The following is a 19,314-nucleotide window of genomic DNA, read 5'->3' on the forward strand; positions in this document are numbered from 1 at the left end:
TGCAAAGCCACCGTCATCGCCCAGAATCTGGTACGTCTCCTACTTTGAAATTTCGTCAGTATTTCGAGCTGCTAATGTATACCCATTTAGACCAACTGTGTGACTGAGGTCTTATTTGATGAGGCACTGAAACGAGCGAAGTACGTCGACGACTATTTCAAGCGAACCGGAAAGCCTATTGGTCCGCTTCACGGTTTGCCAATTTCTCTGAAGGACACCTTCACTACTCCTCCTCACCCATCATCTATTGGTATGGCTGCTTATGCCATTGAACCAACCACTGAGCGGTCTGTTATCGTTGACATGCTGGAGGATCTGGGTGCTGTATTTTACGTCAAGACCAACGTTCCGACCGCCATGCTGATGGGTGAAACTATTAACAATGTCTGGGGCGAAACAATAAATCCAATCCATAAACATCTCACCCCTGGTGGATCTTCTGGAGGTGAAGGTGCGATCGCGGCCATGCGAGCCTCGCCGTTGGGTGTTGGAACGGATATTGGCGGCAGTATCCGTATTCCTGGCGCCTATGGCCATCTATATGGGTTGAAGCCTTCTCTCGGACGGTTCCCCACATGGGGCTCCAAACCGGCCATAAAGGGTCAAGACATCATTTACTCTATCTCCGGACCAATGTCTCACTCTCTACCGTCTATAAGACTCTTTGCTGAGGCTGTTCTCTCTGAACAAGCTGCTCCTTGGTTGCTCGACCCGAAGATGAATCCGATGCCCTGGAAGAGAAGAGTAATTCCGGCCGACAAGAAACTTAAATTTGGTCTTCTTCCCTGCAGCGACGGCATCGTTACCTGCCATCCGCCTGTGGAGAGAGCTCTCAAGATTACTGCCAAGGCCTTGAGGGATGCTGGTCATGAGGTTGTCGATTGGTGAGTCGTGGAGGCCCCAAGAAGGTCCCATCCTTTTACAATAAACTGTTCTCTGACGATATATCCAGGGCACCAGTGAATCCAGCGGGGGTTGAAGGTCTCACGACCCAAGTTTTCACTCTCACCGGCTCCGATGCTGTCCTACCTCCTCTTCAGGCATACGACGAGCCCCTGCTCGGGGTCTTGAAGCTTTTGTTCCCTGGTGGCACCAACGGTCCTCCGGAGCTTACTCCCGCAAAACTCCGTGAACTGATTCTCTCACGTAACCAGCTCCAAAAGGACATGCTGGACCAATGGAGAGAGACGAATGTCGACGGTATCATTGGGCCCGTTGCGGTGCCTGCGGCAGCTCGCTTGCAGATGGACCCCCAGAAGGTCTACGGAGGGCTCACCGGTTTCGGCAACGTCATGGGTATGATAAAATTTCCCCGATCCCAAGAAAAATTGTTCTATTTCTTTGCTTTCATAGAATTAAATATTCTGGCTAACAGTTTCTTTTTGATGATAGACCTTCCGGGCTGCTCGTTCCCGGTAACATATGCTGATAAGGACCTAGACCCCAAGAGAGGAGCGGATTGGGTTCCAAACGGTGAGAGAGATGCCTTCGTGCAGAGCGACTACGATGCCGACTTTTGGCACGGTGCCCCCGTTGGACTCCAAGTTTTAGGACAGAGGCTGCAAGAAGAGAAGGTTCTCGAGATGACCGAGATCATAGCTGCGGCAATCGGTTTCAAGGATAGAGTGTTTGGATAAAATGATCCTTTCTGATTCAATTTTCCTGCTTCAAGGCTTATATATGTGTATATAGATTAGATTAGTTTTGGATAGATTGTACTGCACATCGATATAGAGATTTAGGTGTTCTTAGCTAGATTACTTAGTGTAAGCCGCTTGCTGCCATATTGTCATCCTTTCCTCACGCATATCCACTACCTGCCTGCCACTGAGAACTCAGTCATATTATATACATTGGTTATGCTCGTTACCCTTGGGTTTGTTCATTTTGTGTCGCTCGTATGCACGTGACAGATGGTTGGATGATGTAATTACAGAACACACACTAACTGAAAGAGGCTTAGTGTATAGCTACTCCAGGCACCTTGGGCGGTATCGATACACCGCCAATACCGCTGAGCCCGCCAGACCACCAGACCTTGCCATGTGTCACCGCGTATAGGTTACGTATTGCGTCTTCAGTGGTCAAGCTCGCTCCCGACGCCTGCTTGTCTCGCTTTCAGGTCAGTCAGTCAGTCAGTCAGTCAGTCAGTGAGTGTCAGTCGGTCAGCCTTTCAGTTGGTCAGCATGTAGGCTGCGACAGCCGCTTTCACTTCTCTTTCTTCCAGGTCAAGAAACCCGTTCAGAATGTCACTGGCGATAAGAGGAACATCCACTCTCAGTCGTCCTTCTTCCGCAACTTCTTGGCCAGGCTCACTTTGTTAGTTGTGCCTTGCGTCCTGTACTTGCCGCCGACCATATCCGCCTATGACCCCATAATGGACAATGCAAGCGTTTTCTATCGTATCCTAACCTCCATATCTCTCCTACCCACCAACCAGCGTTCCATGTCCAATACGTTCTGGCGGCTATGCGAGCTGCTTGCCCAGCAAGAAAAAGAAGATGCTGACAACGGAGGCTCCGAAGCTTACGAAAATGAGCCTGATGACTCCCTTTTTCCTGAACTTACAAGAGCTCTCGACGGCAGCGCCAGCAGTAGCAATAACTATGACCTAGAACCTTCAGAGGCGTCAAATCTCTCTCCGCCAGAGGCTGCTCCGATCCACTTTGACGACCCATGTGCCTCCATCGTAAATTTCAAACCCAGCGAGTCGTTGAGGATAACTTGTCTCACGATCGGATCCCGCGGTGACGTTCAGCCATACATTGCGCTTTGCAAAGGGCTCCTGGCCGAAGGTCATAAACCTAGGATTGCAACCCACCGAGAGTTTGAACCCTGGGTTAGGCAGCATGGTATTGATTTTGCGCCCGTGGAAGGCGATCCGGCCGAACTCATGCGAATATGCGTTGAGAACGGGATGTTTACGTATTCATTTTTGAAAGAAGCGTCCCTGAAGTTCCGTGGGTGGATAGATGATTTGCTCTCCTCTGCGTGGTCGAGTTGTCAGGGCAGTGACATTCTGATTGAATCCCCCAGCGCGATGGCGGGTATACACATCGCGGAGGCGCTGCGGATACCCTATTTCCGTGCTTTTACTATGCCGTGGACGAGAACGAGGGCCTACCCTCATGCCTTTGCTGTGCCAGACCATAAGATGGGTGGAGCTTACAATTATATGACGTATGTAATGTTTGACAACGTCTTCTGGAAAGCTATTGCTGGTCAGGTGAATCGGTGGAGGAAGCGGCAGTTGGGCCTACGGGGTACGAACTTGGACAAGATGCAGCCGAACAAGGTTCCATTTTTATACAACTTCTCCCCGTCCGTTGTGCCTCCGCCGATGGACTATGGCGATTGGATTCGTGTGACCGGTTATTGGTTTCTGGATGAAGGATCGAGCTGGTCACCGCCAGAGCAGCTTACGGCCTTTATCCAAAAAGCACGAAACGATCGTAAAAGGATCGTTTACATTGGGTTCGGCTCCATTGTTGTTTCCGATCCAACGGCGTTGACAAAAACTGTCATTGAATCCGTTTTGAAGGCCGACGTGCGGTGTGTTCTATCAAAAGGTTGGTCTGACAGACTCGGGGACCCTTCGAGCGCGAAAACCGAAGTTCCCCTGCCACCAGAAATATACCAGATTACAGCAGCACCGCATGATTGGCTGTTTTCCCAAGTGGACGCTGTTGCCCATCATGGTGGCGCAGGTACTACTGGGGCAAGTCTTCGAGCTGGTGTTCCAACGATCATCAAACCTTTTTTTGGAGACCAGTTTTTCTTTGGAACCAGGGTAGAGGATCTCGGTGTGGGCATTTCGTTGAAGAAATTGAACGTAAACGTTTTTTCGAGGGCACTATGGGAGGCAACTAATTCCGAGCGGATGATCGTGAAGGCCAAGTTACTCGGTGAGAAAATCCGCAAGGTATGCTCTCATCCGAGCCTTTTTCTTTCTTCCTTCTCTTCACGCTAAATTGATATTTCGATGTACAGGAGAACGGAGTAGAGAAGGCTATTCAAGCCCTCTACCGCGATCTCGAATATGCCAAAACCCTTGTCCGGCGACGCTCTATAGCAGCAGCGTCCCCACCACTACCTGTACCTCTAGGATCTCCTAAAGCTCGCCATGATTGGGAGGATGATTTGGCCGGTATTGAAGATACATGGACATTGGTTGGCCATCCAGACATAGACATGGAACTTTCTCAGAGCAGCAAAGGCCGTGAAAGCGAATTTGACCTACGGGCTAGTGCAGCCCTGGCGACAGGTACACTACCAGATATTGTTGTCGATGAAGATGACGGCGAGGAGGATGTTACGCGATGAATGATACGGCTCGACGCTAGCTATATTACAACCCATTATGATGATGTTTGATGACTTGTTAACGAATTGAATTCAGGGTCCATTTATGGAGTTGAATTTGGGTTCGGCGCAAGTCCTGCTCTGCTCTATTAATGATAAGTTGTTTTCTTTCGTGCAGTGATAGAGTAGGGCTCAGGAAGAAGAGGGCTCAGGAAGAAGAGGGCTCAGGAAGAAGAGGGCTCAGGAAGAAGAGGGCTCAGGAAGAATGGAACTGACGTGCAATCCGCGATGCGGAGTTTCAATTCTTTACGGATTTGGAGCGTTATTTGCCTTTGATGTTTTAGGCTACTTACCAGTACCTTCTATGGGTTAGCTTGAGCGCATCTCTATTACTTTTTGAGGACTTTGCTTTATTTGTGTTTGTTATTTGTGTCTTTGTCCTAGATTAAGGTGGGTGATGCGAGCGACTTGTGGGGCACCTAGACGGTTCTGCTTTACATCGTAATCTTATCTCCTCTCTGATTCAGGCGATGTTGACCTTGAATACTCCCCTTTTTACGTGAATTTGGGATCATTTCTTTCTCAGCTCATGTTCTCAGTTTTGCTTTGGTGTTTGCAGACAGCATCTGCTATGGCTTTCATCCAGTTGAGTACCTCCCAACGCAAGTTAACACACTTCACTACGTGATATAGATATAGCGAGCGAAAACAGTAGCTGGCATTTTAAGATCGGGGCAGAGTAGCTACTCCACAGATATATGATGATCTTTCAACTCCACAACCGAAACAATACATAGTCAGTTCCGCACCGGGTTTATTTATTAGGCCAAATAGAGCATTTCAGCGAAGTTGCTGCATCTCCTTGCCCTGATTCTTGTTCCGCTGAGGATGTAGTAATTAATTTACCCACCCCAATTTTGTGTGTCTAAACCAAATAACTTCGTTTTTGTTCACATATCCATGTACGTGTTGATAATTAATTTCCCTTTTATCACTCATCCGGAATTTTCTTCTCGTGCTCTCCCTTCCCTTCTGCTTTCTCTTTTCGCTTTTGCATTACGTCCCAGTTGTATACGCGCGCAGTCGCGACTTCAAGAGTCTGGAAAAGCGTTAGTCAAGTTTCGTCTTCAAGGATGAAGAAACCAAATAGCCCTGTGAGCTATATATAGGTGGCCGGAAAGAGACAAATGTTATTTTGGTCAAGCGGGCACACTTACCGTGATCTGCTCCCGCAAAAATTCCAGATCCTCCTCGCAGTTCCCTAGGCTCAACTGCGCCACCCGTAGCTTGTCTTCAAGTAGCTTTTGAGCCTCGTTGATAGGATACGCGAGCATTACGTTAGCTCCGAGCCAGAGGTATACCTCGCTGGTGTTCTCTGGAGCGATGGTTGCGCGAGCATACAGCGTGTCGTTGAGCTCAAAGGCGGTTTCGATAGGGATCGAAGATTCGGCCTAATATTATTTTGAGTAGGGTCCTCTGTGTTAGCTTTTAATGGCGAACGGGTGTTTTTCCTTTTCGTTAAGCGTCGGGTGCGGTCTCTGGGAGACAGAAAAAAGGTGGGGAGGGGATTGGCGCTTTTATTGTTTTTCGATAGGATTTGATATTTACCTTCCTCCTAGCACTTAGGAACTTCACGGTTTCCAGGGTCTTTGTAATATCCGGGATTTTATCTTTCAGTCCCTGCGCACGTCGCTGCGTGTTGAGCTCCATGAATTGGTATTTGGATATCATCTCCTGGAAAGAGCGGAGTGTGGGCTCGACATCGGCGCGCGTGGAGACATAGTCAGTGACATCGTCGACGAAGGGAGCGGTGGGTATGCCGCGCGGATTAGTGGGGGTGCCGGCGGCAGAAGAAGAGAGGGTTCTGAGAGGACGTTAGCCTGTTGAAAAGCGGCCGCATTGGGAGGTGTGTCGTGCAGAAAGTTGACCAGGAGGGAGGGCGGGAGAGGCGGTGCGTGTGTGCGTGCATACTTTCCGGGCTGATTTTCCGCCATGATGCTGAGCGGAGAAGTTATGGAAGCTCAGGGGTGCATTATTTTAAAGAAATCAAACTCATTCAAGGGCTGCGCTGCCCCGGGGTATTCTACTGCTCTCCCTCTCTGGATTCGATGGTGGTGAACGGGCACAACACAGATAATGTAAGCAATCGACGACGGAGCTGTTCGTGAACTTTAACCAACCAACCAACAAATGTGTCTCCTTTTTTGTGATCGCCTGGGACGCCACTGAGTGCCCTTTGATGAGGATCGGAAATCATGATCAGCAGAAATTTGCGTTGCATCCGGTCACCAAGAGCGATCGAGGCAATGTCGATTTTGGATGTCCACATCTCTCCCGATCCTTATGGCATTCAAGCACTCCTCTCAGCAGGTCGAGCTGTTCCCATTGCCTGCTTCGCTAACTCTCGCTGGAAATTGCTAGTGCTACGCTTTGGCAGAGAGAATAGCAATTGCGTTAAGATATCTCGATTCTTATGACCTCAACTTATCCCATAGCTGACCGGCAATTAAGCTATGGAAAATTTAGCCGGGAACCGATTGCTGATTAGCTTCTGGCACGTTCTGATGTTAAAGTCCCAGTTCCAGCTGCTCTGCGCCGAATTCATTGCTGAGCTTTTTTTTTTTTTTTTTTTTTTTTTTTTTTTTAAGGGTAACTACCCGCCACGAACCAAATCAGTTACGACTGCTGGAGCCAGGCAGAATTATCTCAGCCTTTTCCAACCGACCCTGGCTGCTTGATGGTGCTTGTTGCTCCATGCAGAGGAGCCATGCCCTCCAGATTTTTTCTCTTTTGCACCGGCCAGAGTGTGGCATTGATGTCTAAGGCATATCATGTATGAGTCCTCGCTATGGGATATGGATTTGAAGGTTATTAGGCTAACCTACTCTTTCACACACACACCCCTTTATTGCCCACGATATCCCGTTGCTATAGTGAGCTTGTCTAGCATCTCGAATCGAGAGAATTCCACAAAGCGTCGAGGCAACAGTCAGATTGAAAATAATAGCAGCGGAGGCGGGGTTATTCAAGGGCCCACCGCTGGATGATCTGACAGCATTTGACCATTACAATCGAGCAAAGATAATATGGGAAAGCTCCCGTTGTTCTTCCAAGTTTCTTAAGGCTTTTACCCTTGACCACAGCTATGCATTCTCTCCCATATGCATCAAGACACGATGATACCGATCTACATGAACAAAGAGTTAATTGAACTAAATGATGTGTTCCGTTTCACGGCAGGAGCTTCTAGAGAAGGCTAAACTAAAGGTATGGGCTTCTGTGCCGTTGCTACCACCGCAATCCAATGCATTGGTATAGGTTTGTCGGTGCCATACTTTGTCTCCAAATAACTCGAAACCGTGGATGCCAAGCTACCAGCGCTCTTCTGTCTTTGCTTTTCGTTCCAGAATTTTGCTGGAATATGAGCCATAATAGGAGCAAGAGCGGGTATCGTTTCTGGCACAGTGCTTGTGGCAATTGTCTTAGAGACGAGGTTGACCTGTATGTTCTCGAGGCCCCGCTTCCATAGCTGGGCCTTGACCCAGGATGGATCATGCCATTCGTCACCGTTTCCAAGCGACATCAAGAATTCTTCTGGAGTGGGTTGGGCAAGATTACCAGGCATGGTAGCAATGGCGGCGTTGACATCTTCGCTCCATCCAGCTATCGAAAAATTTAGCAACTGATCTGAGCGGCCTTCATATAGCCAGGGAGCCAAATATCAGGGATACAATAAGTGATCTTATCCTCAAACCTACATTTTTTCCAAGTGGTAAATGCGACCGTTCCACCGGGCTTGAGAATACGGAGACATTCTTTGACAACTTCGTTAGCATCATTTATGCAACAATGGAGCTGCACTTTCGAAAGGGTGCAAGGACGGGAATATACAATGTGTACTTACCGTCAAGGCCGGCCTGGGAATTCGGAAGCGCCATTATTGCTGGAGGTTGGTTGCAACTTGTTAGTGGTTAACCCTCCTTCGGAGAGCAGAACTAATTATGCTTCATACTCACCAAACGATGCAAAGACATGAGTATAGTGAGCGGTTGAAAAGCCTGTTTCCTGCAAGTCTGCGATCGCAGTGTCTGTATTTTTCCATCCTTCATGTTTGATTGTGTCCTTGACAGCATCAATCATAGCCTCGGAGAAGTCTGCGCAGGTCAGTTTCCACCCGGTCAAGTCATTAAGCATGTCATGAAGAACCATGGAAACCGCTCCTGTGCCACAAGCATTGTCAAGAACCACCAAGGGTGTCTGCTCTTTGGCAGTAGAAAGGATGCCGGATTGTTCAACAAGGGACTTCGCAAATACTACCGTCACCTTCTCCGCGGAGCGATAGTCAGCGACGATCTTGGGATCTCTCCATATGGCTTCAGACTTATTGGACCCACGCGGGCAAGCCGTTGAGTTTGGAGGCATTTTCTATTCGTGGGGCTATAGTTCGGGATTGTGGAGGGGAAGAGACAACAAACAGTCCAAGGTGAAAATGTGAGAGGGGGACGTTTGACACGGGCAGCCGCACTGAGCATCAAGTACATCCTGCTGTGATACTATCCCTCGAGCAAACCCTTGCACAGCCTGAGACAGATATGCTCATCTCGTAAATATTGCCATCAGGTTGCGGTCTTTTCTAGATCCGACAAGGCTGGCTGATAAGAAGGTTCGATAGCGCAAATTTGACCGAGGAATGTTCGGCGCCGGACCGAGTTCTGCAGAGAACCTTATTGAGAGATTGAATACGGAGTACTCCGTAGTCTCGACCGCATCCTTGTAAGGCGCCCTAAGGGCGATCATTGGTCAAGGGGTCAGCTTGATGAACGCACAAATGCAAGAATGGCTACCATCGGGCAATCATTCCCAGCCTCTTGTTCAACCAGCAAGGGGCGAGAACCCTGCGGCCTCAGCATTTGTGATTTACTTTACGGAGTACGGAGGGCTCTGGTCCGCTCCTCCCCATGTCCATTCGGAGTCACCGGACGTGCCCAAGGTGATTAATTTGGCTTCTTGCATAAACTACCAGGCTGGCGTAGCAGAAGATAATCGTCTAGACCCTCGAGATTCAGGCGTTCCATTGACGCGAATGCCGCTGGATTTTGGGCAGATATTCCGTTAAACGGGATGATCATGTCGGTCGCAAACGCAGGCCGCCGGGCTTCAACGTTAGGTACCGGGCCGTTTTCACTAGGGAAAATTTAATCGCCTCAGCCCTGTGCCGCCACTGACAAGGTTTTATGAAGCCAACCCAAGAACCTCCTGAAACCCGTAGTTGCCGAACGACAGCGTTAATCAATGGCATGACCCATGTCATGTCTAATTCCATTCTCAAAATCCTGCTTTTGTTAGACATGCTATGTGTCTTCAGTGAATGGCCAGATTCATTGGCTTAGTTCTCGAGGAAATACGGTGTCGAGCGTAGGATTACGTGAGGTGTCAGTGTGAAAAACAAACTCAATTAAGCTATGCGGGGCAACACAGAGGATGGACGAAGCTTAATTCAACATCTCGGCTAAATTAGCATCTCCTGAGCTTGCACGGTCTCACCAGTCTCGGTGCTTGTGACCACCACCATCGCCAATACATGCCTGGAATTGCAGAGAGCTTTTCAGGCATTGGCTTCTGGCATCATATTTGTTAGATTCCCAAGAAAATTGGCACGGCGGGAGTTAACGGAAAGTGTACGGAGTAAGATGATAGGCCACGCAAGACCACCCAGACGGTCCGACCCCCGACTGACAAGAATCCGTTATTCGACCGCCACACTGCAACCTAGTTCGTGGCATCCATGGCAAACCTCCGACGTCAGATACGATATGCCGGTCTAGGCCTTCCGGGAAATGGTCGAATCAGCCGTGAAATGAGCCCTTGACAATCGCATAGCCCCGTAGGGCCCGCCCATTCTGATATTCTCTTGTCTGTGTCAATTTCGGACAGGCAGCCCAGAAATGGCTAGGATTGGAGAGAGAGCTCCAGGCATGGAATGGGGATTCATGCAGAATGCCGTTTCTAGCCATTAACGGACGATACTGTATCCGAAGAAACAAATTGGTCTTAGCCGTTCTCCATTATTACCGCCTAGAAAGGTCTATGGAACTATATGAGGACTTTGAGTATGTTTATATTGAAGTGGATTAATGCATATTTATGTAAGCGCTTGAATTTTCATGGATTTTAATGAATTCGACTATTCCGATTTTGTCTGACTGAATTTGATAGGGTAAAAATAACAACTTCTCTCCAGTATACGAGGGCGACCTCTAATTGATTTCCCAATACAAACTAAAATGGGGGCCAGCCTAGCTACTTGTGGTCCTGGATATGGTTGTGGACGTGCTGGGTGTCCGCGTATGCTCGCAGCTCAGTAATTTTCCCGTCGTGATTGAAGCGCATCACGACCACCATTTCGTGGTTCCACGGCTTGTCTAGACGTCTTCTGTTAGCTTTTGATGCCTACATCCAATGGAGCAAGAAAAGCTTCTCACTGTTGCGAGTTGTTGCGGTGCTGTGGAGGACGGCAGCTTTCCATTCGTCGTTCTCACCACCGATGACGTGGAGGACAGCACCCTTAATTGGCTTAGTCACATCAATGATGCTGCTCAAGGATGGCATGTCATCGGATTCCAGGTGGCCTTTGAAGGCATCCAGGCCCCGGTGCTTCCCGTTCAGATGGAATTCGTGACCAGAAATGTGGACCTCGACATCTTCGGCAAAGAGTTCGTCCAGGTGTCCGAACTGGAAGAGCGTCTCGGAATCGCTGTGGAGATCCGCTTTCTGAAGACGAGAGTGAAATTGCGACTCCAGGAGCTCTTTGATTTCTGCGTTCGATGGGATGCCCATTGTCAACAACGATAGAGTACGTAACAAATAGATTGGAGAAAACCTTTTTGAACGAAAGAAAGGTTTGGCAGGCAACGAAGGTTCTTAAGGCTAGAAAATTCGAGGTTTAATGAAGCAATGCTGAATTGCGGCCTTCTTGGGAACTTTATATCCTTCCAGATATAAGGCTTACAATTATCAGTTCACATATCAGGTGAGCGTAATCGAACCTGGGGGCGGCGTAATGCGCCGAGCACCCATCCTCCGTCGCCTTGTTAATGTAACCCATCCAGGCCAAGATGCCACTGCAAGGAGCTAAAGGACGCTTTAACCGAAAACTCATGGAGCGGTGGCTGGCTGAAAAGGTATGAAACATTCTCATGCTATTGTGGTCACATTGCTGACTTCATGCAGACTCACCCACACTCAATGACGAATCTCATTTTCTCGTCTTCATTGAATGTGAAATGAAAAGTGGCCTCAGCTGATGTCGCACTTCTCAGTGAATTCCTTGGCTTCGAAAGGATGAGACCAGCAAAGAAAGTTAGCGAGGGCGTATGAAATTCTCTGTGGAACGGTTCCTTAATGTGTCATTCCAAGGCTATCCACTCTCATCATATCAGCTTATCGCTTCAAGACGATTCACGGAACAAACTGCGTTTTCTCTTCCGCAAAATTTTGTTTGAATCTTCAACATGGACTCAACGCCGGAAATATTACCAATCGATACTCTCCCTAGCGGAATGCCTACCACGAATACCTCAACCGGCATTTTCCCCTCCCTGACAGACGGGTATATTGCCGAATGCACCAACACTGGAAACAAAACCTACGAACTTGACTCTCAGGTTTCCAATTATGTTTCTGAAGCTCAAGATGTACTCGGCTCCTATGAAATTTCCCCTGAAGCAGTCGTTATTGCCGCATGGGCTTGCACCGTTTCCAAGTATATTGGAGAAGACGATGTTTCCTTCTACGTCTTCCTAGATGGCAAATTCAATTGGAAATTTTCGATCTGCCGTTTAAATCTCCATGAATCCCAAACAAAACTGCAACTCCTCCAACGGACACAGACCTTACTTAATGATATCAAGGTCCGAGGCATACCCGTTAACGATTCATTCCAACACGAGTCGTATGAATTGTTCAGTGAGCCCGCCAATACAGCGGTTATATATTCTAATGGGCTTTGCGATAGCGCTTCACCTACACTCGAGCATATAATGCATAAGGTATTCATATATCCTCCATTCAATAGCTACTATTGACTAATTGCTTGTATAGAACAAGTTTCTTAGCCTTAACGTTTTAAAAGCCAGAGGTGGCACAGACTGCTATATGGGCTATCAACATTGCATGCTTTCGGATGGACAAGCGATCAACGTTAGTACGACATTCGTCACAATTTTTTCTAGCCTGGGAAAGGAGTTGAACATTTCCATTGGATGCATGGATTTCATGAACCAATCTCACCTGGACCAATTGTGGAAATTCAACGATACTGTCCCTGAGAAACCCTGGAGCGAATGCTTTCATCAGGTGGTCGAGCGGCATGCCCTAGATAGACCGTTGGCGCAGGCTATAGACGCATGGGATGCGCAATTTACGTACCAAGACTTGTCTAGGTTGACAACTCGACTTGCACAATATCTCCAAACCCAAGGTGTGGGCCCTAGGGTTATCGTCCCAATTTGCTTCGAGAGATCAGCTTGGGCGATAGTTGCTATGCTAGCTGTCTCTAAGGCCGGAGGTGCCTTCGTCAGCATCCCGCCTTACCTTCCACCTGGCAGACGGGCGGCTATAATTCAAATGGTTGGGCCGACAATAGTGTTGACGACGTCGGACCATGGCCATCTCTGGACCCCCGGGTTTAACTGGATTCCGATAGAAGGTGACCGTATTAATCGCTTGCCAGCTTGTGACACCGCATTAATCTCGAGTGTAAAACCGACAGATATGCTCTACGTTATTTTCACCAGTGGTTCAACAGGCGTGCCAAAGGGGTGCATGGTTTCACATTTGTCCTTCCTGAATGGAGCCCTTAAAAAGGCGCCCGAGTGGAAGTTTGGGCCAAATCGCCGTGTCCTTCAGATGCTAAGCCACACATTTGACATGAGCCTTCTCGAGATTTGCACTAGTCTAGGTTCTGGAGCATGCGTATGCGTGCCTCGGACGGAAGAGATTGAGGAAGACCTCTCTCATGCGATCAATAAGTACAACATAACGTTAGCGGTCATGACTCCATCGCTTGCCCGTAGATTGGACCCTCAAACTGTACCCGGCCTAAAGGTTCTATGTCTAGGAGGCGAAGCATTTCCCAAGGAAATTGTCACGCTATGGTCGGAGAAAATTAATCTGTTCCAATTCTACGGTCCCAGCGAGTGCTCTATAAATTCATCAACCCGGGCAATTACTCACAGAAACACTGACCCTTCAAATATCGGGGCTCCAAATAACGCGGCGTGCTGGGTTGTTATGCCAAATAACTATAATAAGCTCGTCCCCGTTGGTGCGATTGGAGAATTGCTCGTCTCTGGGCCTATTGTTGGATTAGGATACCTCAAGGACCCAGTCAAGACATCTCAGGTTTTCCTAGATGATGTGGTATTTTTGCAAAGTGATCCTCGGTACAAAAATTTCTGCTGCTACAAAACCGGCGACCTAGTCCGCTGGAACTCTGATGGAACCCTCACATTTTGCGGTCGAGTAGACGCACAAGTGAAACTTCACGGTCAGCGCCTAGAACTCGGAGAAGTTGAGTTCCATTTGACTCTCCACAGTGAGGTCCGCCATGCCGTGGCGATAGTTCCCAAGACTGGGCGGAGCCAAAACAATTTAATTTCAGTCATTTCTTTGAAGTCAAACCCGGGAAGTCGCAGCATGACCAACGACATGTCACTGCTTAATGATCAATCAATTGATACAGTCGCTCGATCTCTCCGAGCCCAGCTGCAGAATGCACTACCAAGATATATGGTGCCAACGATATGGGCGTTTGTCGAGTCCATGCCCATGTCAGCTTCTGGGAAAATAGATCGTGTCAGAGTGCGGAAATGGGTCGAAGACATGTCAGAGACAACATTTTCTGAAATAACTGGGACTAGGCCTGAGTTTATGGATAACGCTGAGCCTACAACGCATATTGAATGGGTAATCCAGGAAGCCTGGAGCAACGTTCTCGGGTTATCCCCACAACGGGTTGGCCTTCATCAGTCTTTCATCCAACTCGGCGGAAACTCCATTCTCGCTCAGGAAGTCGTTGCTAAATGCCGCAAAAATAGCGTCGGCCTAACAATAATGAACATTCTGACGTGCGAGGGGGTCTCCGCGGCCGCAGTTATGGCGACTTCACTCACCAAAATTAATACTCCAAGCAAATCAGACTCTGTTGTCCGTTTTCAAACAGCTTGGAAGAAACTCCAGCAGGATTACAGTCTTTCGTATCTGGAAGTTTCCCACTTTGACGAAATTGAAGACGTATACCCATGTACTTCGATGCAAGCGGGCATGTTCATTGGCCAAATCCGTAAGCCGGGGTCATATCATCTTCGCTTCTTTTACAAGGTTAGGTCTAAGACGGGGAGTTTGCTTAGCTTTGCAAAGGTGGAAGCTGCATGGCGTAGAGTTGTTGCTCATCATCCATCGCTTCGCACAATCTTCGTGGACGATCTTGGAGCTGACGCTGACTATCATTCAGTTGTGATACGGCAGCCTCGGGTGGACCTTCGCGTGCATGAGGTGCCAGCAAATACATCCTCATCTGATGCCATGGAAATCTTCACTCGTTCAGTAGAGTCTTTTAAAAAAGGCTCGCCCTTCCACCGACTGACCGTATGTGTGTGCGATAGCGAGGTCACCTACTTGATGGTGGAAATTTCTCACGCCCTGGTGGACGGAGCCGCGATGGAAGCCCTTATGAGAGACTTTGCTCATGCTTGCGATGAGAAGTCGCTTTCTCACCACGCTCCAAGGTATCGCGATTTTGTGGAATACACGGCCACACGGAACAGCGAGGCAAGTGCTAAATACTGGACGGCTTATCTTGAGAATTGCCCGCCATGCATGATTCCAGTAAACACACGGATTGCCTTCGACTCTTCACCAACTTGCTTCTTGCGAAAAGATTTCGATTATGAAAGAAGTGATAACTTCTTATCCAGCTGCAAGGAGAACCATATAACTATAGCATCCGCGATTAGAGTTGCATGGGCATTGGTCCTTCGGGCCTATACTGGTTCTCGAGATGTCTCTTTTACTTATGTTGCTGCTGGAAGGGACGTTCCAATCGAGAATATTGATCAAATGATTGGACTATGCCTAAGCATACAGCCTTGTCGTGCTCAGTTCGTGCCCGATGCAACCTTGGCAACTCTTGCGAGGAAAATGCAACAGGAGTACATTGAGAGTATACCATACCAGCACTACCCCTTAACAGAGCTAAAAGGTAGACTCTATCCTGAAGGCAGCGAGGCAATGTTCAATACAGCGGTATCAATGGAGTGGACAGCTAAAACGGATCCGTATGCTGAGTCTTCTTTAGTCCTTGAGGAAATCAGGGAGCAGGACGACCCAACGGAGGTAAGTCTGTTTGGTTGTTTCCATTGGCCTTAGCACACTAATAACGTGCTTTGCAGTACGACCTAGTTGCCAACGTCGATATTTTGCACGGTCAGATCAAACTTGGCTTCTTATACTGGCCATCCCTTACTGATACCGACGTAACATACATCGCGAATACATTTAAGAAGGCTTTAAATTGCTTCCTTGAGTCTGTCGATACATCCATCGATTCTATATCGTTGCTTTGCGATAGCGACTTTAACAAATTGGATTCCATGCAGCATTCACCACTGAATGCGGTGGAAATGAGTGTACTCGATGCTGTGGAGGGGCAGGCGACGTCACAGCCAGATCTCCCAGGCATCCTATCCTGGGATGGAGAATTCTCCTACGACCAAATGGTAAAATGGTACACGAGACTTGCGAAGTATTTAATCTGCCAAGGTGTGAACCGTGGGGATCATATTGTCGCGTGTCTCGATAAATCATGCTGGTCTATCATCACTCTACTTGGAATCATGAAGGCTGGTGCTACTTTTGTAGCTGCAAACCCACTTCATTCGCAACAGCGTCTTAAGGCTATTGTTGAGCACTGTTGCGCGAGACTTGTCGTTACTGAATCCAAGTATATTCCACTTTTTGATACCACCGAAACTCCAACGATTGCGGTAGGCAAGCGAGATGTCGAATGCTCCGTCCCATCTACCGAGGTTTGCTTACCTGTAATAAATGGCACTGACAAAGCATCGATTGTCTACACCTCGGGAACCACAGGAGCCCCTAAAGGGATCGTTATAGACCACGGGTCTCTCGCCACAAGCATGTTGGTTGGACACGGACGAAGTTATAAATTTTCCCGAGAGACGCGAACGCTGCAATTTGCATCCTTTACCTTCGATGCCTCTCTGCAAGAAATCCTCACAACTTTGGCACATGGCGGTTGCATATGTGTGCCTTCTGAAGACGAGCGACTATCAAATCTCTCGCATTGCATTAACCAGATGCAAGTGAATTTGGCATTATTTACACCAACTGTGGCAAGACTAATTAGACCTCAAGATGTTCCCTGCCTGAAGACTTTGATTCTCTGTGGCGAGCAAATGTCCTGCCAGGATGTAGCAACATGGGCTGACTTTGTTGATCTCTACAATGGATATGGTCCAGCTGAAACAACCATATGTGTTTCTGTAAAAGGTCCAATTCACCCAGCTGATGATCCCACAAACCTCGGCCATGCCGTAGCAGGCACCCGTATCTGGATTACAGAGGTAACAGACGATAACCGGCTTGCCCCTACTGGGTGCGTAGGGCAGCTTGTTGTTGAATCTCGTCAAGTTAGCCAGGGCTACCTCCGTGATTTACAGAGGACAACGACCTCATTCATTCATCCGGCCTGGCTTCCTCATGGGAGAGTGTACAAAACAGGAGACTTGGGACGACGAAATGCTGATGGCAGTCTCACCTACTGTGGACGCAAGGACACACAAGTTAAAATACGCGGCCAGCGGGTTGAGCTTGGCGAAGTTGAACACCATGTGCGTGAGTGCTTTCCGGACGTATCGGCAGTAGTGGCGGAGGTTATACGGCCGGTTGGAGAAGACAAGACGGTGCTTGCTGCGTTCCTATGTTCCAGCGCAGGTATAGACTGTGTGTCAGCTGGGAATCAACATGCCATGGAGGAGGTTTTTACTGAAGTCCGGCCTTTGTGGACGTCAAAGAGTGTCATACAACAGCTGGAAGATCGCCTACCATGCTATATGGTTCCCGCAGCCTTTTTCGCCGTGTCCGCAATACCAATCACTGTGAGTGGCAAAACAGATCGACATCGCCTGCGTGAGATAGGCTCCGCTTTCTCAGCTGAACAACTCGCACAGACGAACAATGAACATGGTCAAGATAGGCGGTCGCCTTCAACTAAGATAGAGCTGCAGCTGCAACAGTTATGGGCCACTGTGCTAAATGTTGATAAGGACCAAATCAGTTTGGACAGTAGTTTTTTTCGTCTTGGTGGAGATTCTGTCTCGGCCATGAAAGTGGTCGCGGCCGCGCGGAAGACCGGTATCATATTAACCGTGGCAGACATATTCCGCCATCCTCATATTGATGAGCTGGGTAGAATGGCTAGATCTTCATCTACCCCGACATTAAAACCCCTTGTCGCCGAGCCATTTGTCCATTTCGACACAGGAAACCTGAAGCACATCATATCACTTACACAGCCTGGCCCTTACGCCAGAGATGTTTCTAACATCGAAAATGTCCTCCCAGCCACTGATGTACAGGCATTTTATGTCGCGCGTGCATCCGAATCCTCCCAAGAGGCCCTTAATTACTTTTATCTTGATTTCAAGGACGACCTTTGCTTGAACCGTCTGAACAAAGCTTGCTATGACATAACTGATCATTTCTCTATATTACGCACAATATTTGTCTTATTTTGTGGCAAGACATATCAAATCATCCTCCGCAAACTCAAGACAGTCCTTCAAGTTCGTGACGCCGAGGAAGACTTGTGCCAAGCAAGTGATGCGTTCTGTCTTAAGGATCTAGAAAACGGAGTCAACCCTGGTTCACTCTTTTGGTCGCTTACGCTCATTCGGCATACATATTCGGGGTCTCGACTCATTTTCCGCATTTCTCACGCTCAATATGATGGCATGTCGTGGCCTCTTATCCTAAAGTGCTTTAGGGAAGCCTATTTGGGATTGTCGTTGAGTCCAACTTTGAGCTTCTCCAGCTATGTATCGTATATACTCGAACGAGCCGCCCAGTCGCGCAAGTATTGGACTGAACTCCTTCAGGGATCAAGAATGGCCCAGATTTCCACGACATTAGCAGCACACCGCTCGCCACAAGCGGAGACGCTCAAAACCCATATTGGAAAAACTCTCCCAATGCCCATTTCACCAAAAGGAATCACTGTTGCATCCCTTGTGAGCTCCGCTTGGTCACTTGTCCTTAGGAACCTTACCGGAAGTATGGATGTCGTGTATGGTTTCATCGTCGCCGGGCGCAACGCTAGTATTCCTCAGATTCAGGAAGTGGCTGGGCCCTGCATGAACACCGTCCCAGTTCGAATCCGTTTCTTCCCGGCATGGACAACTACCGACCTTCTGCATCATGTCATGGATCAGCACCTTTCCATGGGGGAAGCAGATTCTTTGGGATTTCAGGACATAGTACAGAACTGCACTCAGTGGCCAACTGAGACTAAAATTGATTCGCTGCTCCAGTACCATGATATTGACGAAACCCCAGAAATTTCCCTGTCCGAAGACGAAAGCTCTAGCGTTGCAAAGCTGGACTGGTTCAGAAAGCCGTATGCTGTACCGACTAATATCGAAGTATCAGCGCGGCCAAAAGGCGACCGCCTTGAGATATCAATTACTGCTGATGGTCGCTTGATTGATATGGAGTCAGCAAACATAGTTTTAACAATGTTTGAGAGTGCTATAAACAGCCTTTCAGGCGGCCGTGAACTGATGTTGACAAAAATGAAATTTTCATCTCTCACATCCCGCCAGCACCACCAATCAAAAGCACCTGACATCTGTGCATCTGCTTACTTGACCCTCCAGGTACTGCGCTTGATGTTCAAGATGGGATAGCTAAACCCCACAAAAAAAAAAAAAAAAA

General features: G+C 48.3%; 6 protein-coding genes across 6 annotated transcripts; 3 read left to right on the forward strand and 3 right to left on the reverse strand.

The window, feature by feature from the left end:
• The first annotated feature begins 84 nt into the window (after nucleotides 1-84).
• On the forward strand, nucleotides 85-1,674 carry D8B26_001355 (uncharacterized protein). Its single transcript, XM_003065368.2, has 3 exons — nucleotides 85-884; nucleotides 953-1,296; nucleotides 1,393-1,674. The coding sequence occupies exons 1-3, from the start codon at nucleotides 253-255 to the stop codon at nucleotides 1,635-1,637; spliced, it is 1,221 nt and encodes a 406-aa protein (XP_003065414.2). The 5' UTR covers nucleotides 85-252; the 3' UTR covers nucleotides 1,638-1,674.
• Nucleotides 1,675-2,118: 444 nt separating this feature from the next.
• Nucleotides 2,119-4,391, forward strand: ATG26 (Sterol 3-beta-glucosyltransferase). The gene is made up of 2 exons (XM_003065369.2): nucleotides 2,119-3,922; nucleotides 3,991-4,391. The coding sequence occupies exons 1-2, from the start codon at nucleotides 2,378-2,380 to the stop codon at nucleotides 4,321-4,323; spliced, it is 1,878 nt and encodes a 625-aa protein (XP_003065415.2). The 5' UTR covers nucleotides 2,119-2,377; the 3' UTR covers nucleotides 4,324-4,391.
• Nucleotides 4,392-4,998: 607 nt separating this feature from the next.
• Nucleotides 4,999-6,426, reverse strand: PRF1 (peptide chain release factor 1). The gene is made up of 4 exons (XM_003065370.2): nucleotides 6,274-6,426; nucleotides 5,911-6,166; nucleotides 5,520-5,753; nucleotides 4,999-5,401 (listed from the first exon to the last, which is right to left on the reverse strand). Exons 1-4 carry the CDS (start codon nucleotides 6,294-6,296, stop codon nucleotides 5,294-5,296), a joined length of 621 nt encoding a protein of 206 aa, XP_003065416.1. The 5' UTR covers nucleotides 6,297-6,426; the 3' UTR covers nucleotides 4,999-5,293.
• Nucleotides 6,427-7,558: 1,132 nt separating this feature from the next.
• Nucleotides 7,559-8,724, reverse strand: D8B26_001358 (uncharacterized protein; the record flags this gene model as incomplete). The annotated part of the gene is made up of 4 exons (XM_066123516.1): nucleotides 7,559-7,965; nucleotides 8,061-8,117; nucleotides 8,207-8,245; nucleotides 8,319-8,724. The coding sequence occupies 4 exons, from the start codon at nucleotides 8,722-8,724 to the stop codon at nucleotides 7,559-7,561; spliced, it is 909 nt and encodes a 302-aa protein (XP_065979590.1).
• Nucleotides 8,725-10,602: 1,878 nt separating this feature from the next.
• D8B26_001359 (uncharacterized protein) lies at nucleotides 10,603-11,139 on the reverse strand (the record flags this gene model as incomplete). The annotated part of the gene is made up of 2 exons (XM_003065372.2): nucleotides 10,603-10,724; nucleotides 10,785-11,139. 2 exons carry the CDS (start codon nucleotides 11,137-11,139, stop codon nucleotides 10,603-10,605), a joined length of 477 nt encoding a protein of 158 aa, XP_003065418.2.
• A 674-nt stretch (nucleotides 11,140-11,813) lies between these two features.
• D8B26_001360 (NRPS-like protein biosynthetic cluster) lies at nucleotides 11,814-19,286 on the forward strand (the record flags this gene model as incomplete). The annotated part of the gene is made up of 4 exons (XM_066123517.1): nucleotides 11,814-12,253; nucleotides 12,317-12,350; nucleotides 12,403-15,696; nucleotides 15,753-19,286. 4 exons carry the CDS (start codon nucleotides 11,814-11,816, stop codon nucleotides 19,284-19,286), a joined length of 7,302 nt encoding a protein of 2,433 aa, XP_065979591.1.
• Between the last annotated feature and the right edge of the window lie 28 nt (nucleotides 19,287-19,314).

The sequence above is a fragment of the Coccidioides posadasii genome, chromosome 1 (assembly GCF_018416015.2).
Source record: "Coccidioides posadasii str. Silveira chromosome 1, complete sequence".
Taxonomy (NCBI): domain Eukaryota; kingdom Fungi; phylum Ascomycota; class Eurotiomycetes; order Onygenales; family Onygenaceae; genus Coccidioides; species Coccidioides posadasii.